This window comes from Nycticebus coucang, chromosome 3 (genome assembly GCF_027406575.1).
Source record: "Nycticebus coucang isolate mNycCou1 chromosome 3, mNycCou1.pri, whole genome shotgun sequence".
Lineage (NCBI taxonomy): Eukaryota > Metazoa > Chordata > Mammalia > Primates > Lorisidae > Nycticebus > Nycticebus coucang.
The window spans coordinates 141,464,269-141,474,871 of NC_069782.1; the positions used below are offsets into that span (position 1 = coordinate 141,464,269).

The 10,603-nt window shown below is 41.3% G+C and overlaps 1 protein-coding gene across 3 annotated transcripts in view; it reads left to right on the top strand.

Annotated features, from left to right (window-relative positions):
- ACSL5 (acyl-CoA synthetase long chain family member 5) overlaps positions 1 to 9,385 on the top strand; it is a 48,314-nt gene extending 38,929 nt beyond the window's left edge. For all 3 annotated transcript variants that reach the window (XM_053583698.1, XM_053583700.1, XM_053583699.1), the window contains exons 15-22: positions 2,522 to 2,594; positions 2,856 to 2,944; positions 3,234 to 3,350; positions 5,701 to 5,844; positions 6,926 to 7,027; positions 7,762 to 7,833; positions 8,207 to 8,353; positions 9,111 to 9,385. In XM_053583698.1, coding sequence (XP_053439673.1) covers positions 2,522 to 2,594; positions 2,856 to 2,944; positions 3,234 to 3,350; positions 5,701 to 5,844; positions 6,926 to 7,027; positions 7,762 to 7,833; positions 8,207 to 8,347 — 738 coding nt within the window. In that variant the 3' untranslated portion in view covers positions 8,348 to 8,353; positions 9,111 to 9,385. The remainder of the gene's footprint in view (positions 1 to 2,521; positions 2,595 to 2,855; positions 2,945 to 3,233; positions 3,351 to 5,700; positions 5,845 to 6,925; positions 7,028 to 7,761; positions 7,834 to 8,206; positions 8,354 to 9,110) is intronic.
- Positions 9,386 to 10,603: the final 1,218 nt, after the last annotated feature.

A 10,603-nucleotide genomic window follows, 5' to 3' on the forward strand; every position in this document is an offset into this window, starting at 1 on the left:
TGAACAACAGGGGCCTCGATCCCCTGCACAGCTGAAAATTTGCATATAACTTTTGACTCTTCCCAAACTTAACTACTCATAGTCTACTATTAACTATAGCCTTAGCTATAACATAAACAGTCAGTTAACTTATTTTTTGTGTTATATGTATCCTTATACTAGCTGTATTCTTTTAATAAAGCTAGAGAAAAGAAAATATTATTAAGAAAATGTTAAGAGAAAATATATTTATTATTCATTAAGTAAAAGTGGATCATGATAAAGGTCTTCATTCTCATCACCTTCATGTTGAGTAGGCTGAGAAAGAGGAAAAAGAGCAGTTGGTCTTGCTGTCTCAGGGGCAGAAGAAAATCTGCATATATGTGAACCCCCACAGTTCAAACCCAAGTTGTTCATGGCTCAACTATATTCAAAGAACTCACCTCCTACTTATGAAGACTTGGGTTGCTTACCATTTTTCATTGTTGTAACTAATCAGTCATTTACCTAGGATAAATCCATGCAAGAAAGGATTACTAGGTCTCTCTTTCTCTCTCCGCCTCATATAAATATGTATGTACAACTAGGTGTTTGTGTGTGTATGTGAATCTCATCTTTTTTATGCACTCCTACAAATGCCTGGGGCCTTATTTGCCCACATACTTGCTTTATCAGTCATTTAAATCTTAGTCAATCAGATACATGAAAAGTCTTACTGCATTTTTGTTACTAATGCCAAACATCTTTCTGTTGCTTACTACATGTCTATTTCTTCCATGAATTATTCTATTATTTTCTTATAGAAAAATGGGCAAAGGATAACTCGTTCTTTTTCATATTCTTTATAAGAGTTTTTCATGTAATAATACAGATTGAGTATCCCTTGTTTGAGATGCTTGAATATTTTGGAATATTTACCTTATATGGGTTGAGCATCTCAAATCTGAGAATCCAAATTCCAAAATGCTCCAGGGAGCATTTCCTTTGAGCATTATGTTTTTGCTCAAAAAGTTTCAGATTTTGGAGCATTTTGGATTAGAGATAACCTGCAATATTAACTTTTGTCATGTTAGAATTATTTTTCCTAGTCTCATCTCTTTTGTCTATGTAACTGTTCAAACATTTTGTGATAGAATTAATTTGTTCTTTTTGTGGTTTTTGAATTGCTTATACAGAACTTCCTAACCCCCAATATTTTTTTCATAAGACTGTTTTCACCCATTTTTCTGATAATCTTGTCATTTTCCATGTCTCTAGTTAAATCTCAGCTCCATTTGGAATTTGTCCAAGGGCTTGGCACAAATGGATGACAACCATGAACCACGTGAATAAAACAGGCAGAGATTTGTCCTCTTAGAGAATGTCTCCATCCATATAACCATAATTGAAAATAAGTCTGAATGGATGCCAAGGCCAAAAGTCCTCTAGTCTCTCAAGTTAGCATCCTCTTGGCCATTTTTAATCCCTTCCTTTCCCTCAGCCTCCAAAACCAGTAGATCAGAAGGCCCTGTTGCTACCCACTTCCCAGAAATGTCTTCACTAAGTCATTCTCTCACTTTACCAACTTTGCTTATCACAGGCCGCACTCACCAGAGCAGTAGCCTATTAACTTGTTTTCTGTTACCAGCCTCTCCCTGGTCAAAATTATCTTCTACATTAGATGGCAAATTGCAGCATGAGCCGTATCTGACTTACTGCCTGTTTGTTTTGTTTTGTTTTGTTTTGCTTTTGTTTTTTGAGGAAGAGCCTCATTTTGTTGCCCTTGGTAGAGTGCTGTCGCATCATAGCTCACAGCAACCTCAAACTCTTGGGCTTAAGCGATTCTCTTGTCTCAGCCTCCTGAGTAGCTGGGACTACAGGTGCCCACCATGACGCCTGGTTATTTTTAGAGACACAGTCTCCCTCTTGCTCAGGTTGATCTCAAACCTGTGAGCTCAGGCATTCCATTCACCTCAGCCTCCTACAGTGCTAGGATTACAGGTGTGACCAACAGCACCTGGCCTTTATCTCCTCTATTTGTAACAAAAATGATATTGAAACACTCATGTTCATTCACTTATATATGGTCTAAGGCTATTATTGTTCTGCCTTGGCAGAGTTAAATTGTTAAGACAGAGACCACATGGCTTCCAAAGCCAAAAATACTTACTATTTTGTCTGGTACAGAAAAATTTGCTAACTTCTGTTCTGTATCATAGCTGGAGCTATTTCTTTCTTTTTTTTTTTTTTAATGCTACTTTCTTCAGTGGTGCTTCATTGTCCAGGTTCAAGTTCAATTGTCATTGGGTTGTACATCATGGAGTGAATAACTTGCATTTTCCCATCTACTTGAAATGCCACATTTTTATGTAAATTTCCATACTTTAATTCATTTTGGACCCTTTTGGTTTTTGAGTGGCCAAAAGACTTGACAGTAAAGACTCAGCAGCTGGAGCATGAACTCAAGGTTTTAAGACATTGAGTATTCTTGAACCCTTAGAGACTGCACTCTCTTCCAATTCATGCTTTATCTTAAGTCTGAAAGCCTTCTTTGGTTTCCCAGGTGTATGAAGCTTACGGTCAAACAGAATGCACAGGTGGCTGTACATTTACATCACCTGGAGACTGGACATCGGGTAAGTCCTCCATCTGCTGAGTAAGAGGTATAGTGGTTGGGAGAAGGGTTCTACTTGGACTAGGACTTAGGAGTTCAGTTAACTTTAATGCTCTGGACTGCAATGGCATATGCCAAAGTCAAGTTCTGGATTATGCTGCATTGATGCCAGGTAATTTTTCAGTCTTACTCTTTTAGAGTCAATCCAAAAATATGTCAGAAATAAGCCTGAAATTATCGCCATTTTATGGTTTCTCAGTTGATTCAGTGTGGTATGTTCTAGGCCACGTTGGAGCCCCCATGGCCTGCAATTATGTGAAGCTAGAAGACGTGGCTGACATGAACTACTTCTCAGTGAACAATGAAGGAGAGGTGGGTAGGTCACGCCCTGTAGGCAGACAATCCTGGTGGGGATGTTCCTATCAGAAAGACCATGTAATTGTGAGCAAGCTTGGGTTTGATTCAAGATCATTAGCAAGGACTTAAACGTCTCTGAGCCTCACTCTTCTATCTCCTATGATGTGGATTAAAACCTGGTGTTCTTCACAATGTAGTGGAAATCAGCAAATGATCTAAGGAGGGAGCAGGTGTTTTTGTAAAGTGCTCCTGCTGGGAGAAGCTGGCTTTACTATTGTTACCATCTGTCCTGTCTGGTCTATAGATCTGCATCAAGGGCACCAATGTGTTCAAAGGATACCTGAAAGACCCTGAGAAGACAAAGGAAGCTCTGGACAGTGATGGCTGGCTCCACACAGGAGACATTGGTCGCTGGCTCCCGGTGGGTATTTTTTCATAACTTCTGGGAGTCTATGCTGCAGGACTGGGGAGAACAGTCTGTTTAGAGCAAGAGGAGCAGAAATGCAAGTAAGATAATCAGCTGAGGAAGCTGAAAGGGATTAGGTCAGGATCCTACCTGGCTTATGGTTTTCTTATACTATAAAGAGAAGAACATACCCTTGAAAGAACCTAGGCTGGGAGTTGGCAGAGCTGTGTTCTAGCCACAGTTCTTCCATGGGCCAACCAGGTAAAATTCTGAGAAAGTAACTTAAGGTGTGATTAGGAGCTGCCAGAGTTAGAAGGGCTGGCCTCCTTTCTCTTAGGCCAAAAGGTACTTGTGCTATTTTGATCCTGGTATTATAACATGTGATTAACATGTAGACCAGTATAAGTGCTTTTCTTTTGCTTTATTTTTTATGAAATACACTACCCACAGTAGTTAATTTTACTAGCACTATTTCCAGACCCAACTGAAGGTCGGACTCTTTAATACACTACCTGCAGTAGTTAATTTTACTAGCACTATTTCCAGACCCAATTGAAGGTCGGATTCTTTAATAGGTGAGGCAGTCTTGCATCTCAGAGTTGGCCTGGATCCCTTGCAGTGGAATAGATTTGCTCATAGATTAGCTAAGGGAAAATTAGGTGAATGCGTGCTCCAGACAAGGGGGTAGGGAGGTGTGGTATTGTTTTTTTTTAACTTTCCTTGGGGCAGAAATTGTGATTTGTTAACTTCTTGGGCTCTCAACTTTTATCTTTTATGAATTTCCAAAAGATATATTCCCAATCAATAGAGACATATCAAAACAAGGAAGCATGATTTCTAAATTAAGTGTGTGCAGAGGCTGGTGTTTGTCTCTCAATGACCTTCACAGCTCCTTTCTGGGGAAGACATAAGAGACATTTTTATTTTTTATTTTTTTCTAAGTTTTTATTTTTATTTATTTTTTATTTTTATTTATTTATTTATTTTGTGGAGACAGAGTCTCTCTTCATTGCCCTCGGTAGAATGCTGTGGCATCACATAACTCATAGCAACCTCCAGCTCTTGGGCTTAGGCGATTCTCTTGTCTCAGCCTCCCGAGTAGCTGGGACTACAGGCACCCACCACAACGCTCAGCTATTTTTTTTGTTGTTGCAGTTTGGCCGAGGCTGGGTTTGAACCCACCACCCTAGGTATACAGGGCTGGCGCCCTATCCACTGAGCCACAGGTGCCGCCCATAAGAGACATTTTTAAGCATAACTTGCTGACAAACATTAGCAGTAGTCATAGTCAATCTTTTCTGTTTCCTTAAGGGAGGAAGTTATTACATGGTAGTGATGGAGCATTGGAACCCATGCAGGAGATTTTCCAAAGGGTCTCCGTACCCCAGATTTTGTCTACATGTGCTGGGGACATAGGAAAATGCAGAGAACTTAAAACTCCTTTCTTGCTCAGGCAATATTTAAATGAGATTTAAGGAATTCTCGAGAACTTTAAAATTCATTTCATAGATGGGCTTTCGTAGCATCTTGCTATCATATCTGTTTCAGTTTATTAAGAGTTCCCTGCTCTAATAAGGCCAGGGTATAGACAATTGCTATTCTCCACAATTGAGTTATAGAAGGCTATACCTTACTAATCACTTCAAACAAGAAATGTTAGTCTGAATTGATGGCTAATTTCTGGAATCAGCCCTGCTGGGGGTCTCAGGGTTGGTTCAACCTATTGCCCTACTTTGAGAATGATCCTGGGGATTGTATTTGCCATTTGTCCCAATTCTACAATTCAAATTTCTAAAAACCTAAATTTCTTACCACTTTGTCCTACCTGGTATATTTGCGAAATGAAGATGCAAAAGCCCTCTGCTGGCTGGTCAGAGAGGTCTCCCAGCCCAGCTTCTGTCCTACCAAGCCCATTTGAGGGACTTGCCTCATCAGCACAGTGGAGGGGCCGCTCCTGGATCTAACAGGGACACGTGCCAGGGAGTCAAGGAGGGGGGAACGACTGAATTTAAAAGTCTTAACAAAGATAACTCTTCCCTATTCTCAAAATGGGGTAAAAGGCAATTAAGTTACTGGAAACGAGAGATGCAAAATTTCTTCCTTGGGTGAGGCACCCATTTGCATAACTCCAATAAGCCCAGGAGCCTATCTCTGAGCTGTACCCTGACACTCCACATAGACAGACACTAGAGACAGGTTTTTACTGGAAGCTACTTCCCTCTCCTTTCTCCCACTAAGAAAGAGAAATGAAAGACAACTCAGAAGTCTCTGGAGAGAGAAGAAAAACCGCTGTGACTTCACAACTCTCCCCACGGATAACACCCCTAAGACTCAAAAACATTGATCTTTTATCTGTATCATCTAGAATGGAACTCTGAAGATCGTGGACCGGAAGAAGAACATTTTCAAGTTGGCCCAAGGAGAATACATTGCTCCAGAGAAGATAGAAAATATCTACCTCAGGAGCAGACCAGTGTTACAAATTTTCGTACATGGGGACAGCTTACGGGTAATATATTGTTTTTTTTTTTTTGTAGAGACAAGAGTCCCACTTTACCGCCCTCGGTAGAGTGCTATGATGTCACAGGACTCACAGCAACCTCTAGCTCTTGGGCTTCCACGATTCTCCTGCCTCAGCCTCCAGAGCAGCTGGGACTACAGGCGCCCACCACAACGCCCAGCTATTTTCTGGTTGCAGTTTGGCCGGGGCTGGGTTTGAACCCGCCACCCTCGGTATATGGGGCCGGCGCCCTACTCACTGAGCCACAGGTTTTAACAAAAGCCAATTTCAGGTCCAGACCAGAGTTCTGTAACTACAGGGAATTTATATAGGTGGGCTCAGGAGAACAGCCTAGCCTGTAAAACTCTATTCCAAACCTCAAATAAGGCAATGTCAAATAATTTCTCTTTCCAAAACTATGATAGACTTTGTAAACAAGTTGGTAAAATTGTTAATACAGCTATACTAAAAGGTAGCCATTTATTAGGAAAAGAACTCCACCTTGAACTTAGTTTCCACTCCAACAGGAGTGCCTCTAGCCCCTCATACCGAGGGTGGTGGGTTTGAACCCGGCCCCGGCCAGCTAAAATGGCAATGGCAACTGCAACAAAAATAGCCGGGTGTTGTGGCGGGCGCCTGTAGTCCCAGCAACTTGGGAGGCTGAGGCAATAGAACTGCCCTAGTCCAAAAGCTGGAGGTTGCTGTGAGCTGTGATGGCACAGCACTCTACCGAGGGCAACAATGTGAGACTCTGTCTCTAAAAACCAAACCAAAACAAACAAAAAAAGAGCTGTTAAGGGGATGAGTGTGTGGGTGGATTGCCATGAACAGGCCAGAGATGCTATAAGCTTTATTTGGACGTATCACATTTGGATAGAACATTTTTGTAAGGGGATGCTGAGTGGGAAAATGGGAATAGAGTTCCGTGGAGGCTTGAATATGGTTAGAGAAGAGTGGGGCACTAATACTGAATTTGAGATTTGGTGGAAATACCTATTTGATGACATATTATCCTGCTTTCTCTACCCACGGGGGGACATCGCTACACTAGTTCTCACGTGCCTGAACACGTTTTATTTCCTTTCCATAGTCATCCTTAGTGGCAGTGGTGGTTCCTGACCCAGATGTGCTTCCCTCATTTGCAGCCAAACTTGGGGTCAAGGGCTCCCTTGAAGAACTGTGCCAAAACCAAGTAAGTCTTGCTCAGGAAAGTTCTATGCAGACCCACTGGCCCATACTGTGAGAGAAGAGGCCCTATCAGCTAGGGCACCCCATCCGTGGGCCCCCAGAGCCTCCTTTCTAGAAGAACAGACACATCCCACACCTGTGACAGACGGCTGCAGCCCCAACACATTGAATCTCATAAAGATACTGGGGATTAGTATTGGGAGTTTAAAAGATAAAACAATTCTTTTTATAGAAATATGTTCATTATGGGAAAATTTGGAAGAGTAAAAAAAAAAATGCCATCCCCCCAAAAAACTTGTTAACATTTAGATTTATCTTTCATTTTAATTTTTTCAAATATTGGGTATATAATGGGCTGGGACATAGTTTTATTTTTATTTTATTCTTTTTTATTTTCTTTTTTTTTGAGACAGAGTCTCACTATGTCACCCTCAGTAGAGTGCCACTGTGGCATCACAGCTCACAGTAACCTCAAACTCTTGAGCTTAAGTGATTCTCTTGCCTCAGCCTCCCAAGTAGCTGGGACTACAAGCACCTGCCACAATGCCCGGCTATTTTTTCATTGTAGTTGTCATTGTTTGGCAGGCCCGGGCTGGATTCGAACCCGTCAGCTCCGGTACATGTGGTTATAGGCACCGAGTCTCCTGTTTTTATTATGACCAACTTTCATAGGCATAGAGTTGGTTCATGTTTATCCTTTGATTTAGCCTCGCATTTAGAGATGTTTTGTATTCTTAGGTTATAAAAGAAGCTATTTTACAAGACTTACAGAAAATTGGGACAGAAAGTGGCCTTAAATCCTTTGAACAGGTATCTACATACCACTATTGATCTTATTCTGGTCTTTTGTCATATTGGAAAGTTTTATTTAAAATTTTCATTTATTATGGGGTTGAAATGTATAATAGCTAAATGACTGGTTTTATACTTTGTACTATTAACTACAAATGGCAGTGACCTTTTGTAGTTACTTGTACAGTCTCTCCTTGCTGCTCATTATCCTTTCTCCTTTTCCCTACTCATTTCTTTCCCAAGTAACTTAATTCTGTGAGAATGGCCACGTGTTACTGTTACCTTCACTTTCCTACTGCATCAGTCTCACTTTCGTCACAGATCCCTCAGAGGCTCTGCAGAAAAGTGCAAATTACCAATAAGCATGTGTACATGTCATCTCCTCTCCCAGGTCAAAAACATCTTTCTTCATTTAGAGCCATTTTCCATTGAAAATGGGCTCTTGACACCAACACTGAAAGCAAAGCGGGCAGACCTTTCCAAATACTTTCGGACTCAGATCGACACCCTGTATGGGATGCTCCAGGAGTAGATTAAGGTATGCCAGGCAGGAAGGGGCTTGAGGCAGCCTGCCCTCCCAGTCTGTACTGCTTGAGGCAACAGGGATCAAAACCTTTTTTGGTCTTTCCTCCTATCTGTTGTTTTACCTAATAAACTATAAGCCATTATTTTTTTGGGGTGGGGGTGGAGGGGTGTTAAAAGACTTATCACAGAACCTTAGCCCTAAAATAAACAAATCCTGTTCTTCCCATCTTAAACACTGTAATACTAAGGCTGTAGGGCTACTTTTATCAACACACCTGTCTTCGGGGCCCCAGTCTGTGTTCTATGTCCCTTTCTCATGAACTCCCACCTCAATGCTGTGTTGATAAATGGCCTCTGGATCTAGGGTTGAAGGGACTTCTGTGGCGTCTTCCTTATTGTTTTATGATAAACCTAACTTGCCGATAGTCCCAATGCTTATTTAGGTCTTCTAATGTTCAACTAACAGAGTTTTAAGTTCTGAAAAGCTATTTATAATTCATGTTCTCTAGTTACTTTAGAAAACCACTAAAATTTTAAACTGAGTTTTAACCTATCACTTATATAAATGAACATTTATAAGACAAATTTCTTCTATGAATACTAAGTCTGTGTATAGAAGGGAAAGTTTGATTTATACTAAACATTTCTTAAACTCTTCATCTGACTTGAGAGTACTAAAAATTGAGGCTATAACATATTATCCAAAAAGAATGCTGTTCTCAAAAGTGTTATCTACAGTGGTAGCTGGTGACTCAATCTGTTCCCTACAGTTTGTTGCTGAACTGGAGACTACGGGGGAAGGAGTTGAAACTATGGCCAGTGAACTTTTCCAGTAAATGAAGCAAGCACTGAATAAAAACTCTTGCACTGGGAACAAAGATCTATGGGGCAAGCACAATGCCCACACCTCAGGCTTATCTGCTGTGAAGGAACCAGCTGACCTTCCCCCACCCTTGGATTCCAGCTCCTGCTGTACCTTACTCCAGATAACACGCGTTGCTTCAACCTGTAAATGTAAAGTCTGTAAAATAAACTATTACAGATATGTATGTTGTGGTGTTTGTTGCCTCATGGACCATAATGACATTTAAAAATCACATAAACTAGTGGTTTTCAATTTGGCTACACAGTAGAAGAATGTAGGAAGTTTAAAAAGATACTAATGCCTGGGTGCCACCACAGGATTGATTTAAATGGCTAGGATACAGCCTGGGCTGTATTGGACTTGTTAAAAGGTCCCCAGGTGATTGTAGTCTGCAACCAAGTTCAGTAACTACTGAGGAAAAGCAAGTGTAAAGGACCAGGCTTGCTCATCCTATAGCTGTGAATATTTAAGCAAACACCTGCTGAGCCAAAACTTCAACTGAGCATATAATTCATATTCTTTCTTCTTCACCATCTTTGTTGCACTCTAAGGAATCCTGAAGTGTTCTTTTCTGGCCTTTACTAGAGACAAAGGGGATATTCTCAAATGGCCTTTCTAGACCTTGAGCCCAGAAAAGTTAAAAGAAAGGTCTATTCTTGAGTAGCTGAAACAGATGGGAAGGCAGGACTTCACTTGCAGTGCCCTCTTACCTCTCTAACCTCCTCTCCCAGCCCCCCGCCCTCACTACAGCTGAACCTCACTGGCTGCCTTCCTGCTGTGCATCAAACATGCCAGGCACATTCCAGCCTGTTTTTGTTCTGCTGTCCCCTCTAAAATGCAGATACTCACCGAGGCACATGACTTGTCCCCCCTTTCTTTCTTCATAACACATGACTCCATCTGACACATGTTGTGTTTGTCCCCTTTCAGACACTCACTGGAATGGAACGGAGTCAGGTTTCATTTGCTGCTGAATCCTCAAGTACCCCTGCCTTACTCTTAACCACTTCAAGCCTGGCCGCCAAAGCCTCAAGCTCCCTGCCTTACAAAGAATTAATAAATACTAGATTAGGAGACTGAAGTTCCAAGAAATAGGCTTTCTCTTTTTTCTGTGATTTGGTTCCTGTGTTCAGACAAACCAGACTTCTAAGTATCCGAAAGCTATCCTACTACTTGCACAAGCTTCAGTCTGCTATGTTCAAGAGTGCGTCAACACTTTAACCCTTGATCGCAATATGCCATCTCCAGGTGCCAAACTTTCATAGGGTAGCAGGGCAGCTTCTCCTTAAGGAAATTAACAAACCTTTTTAGTATTCTGGGAACCCTGAAGAAAGAAAGTGGGACAGTTTCCTCAGACATATCTTACTTGAAAAATGCTTTAAGTGAAAACTGTGATTT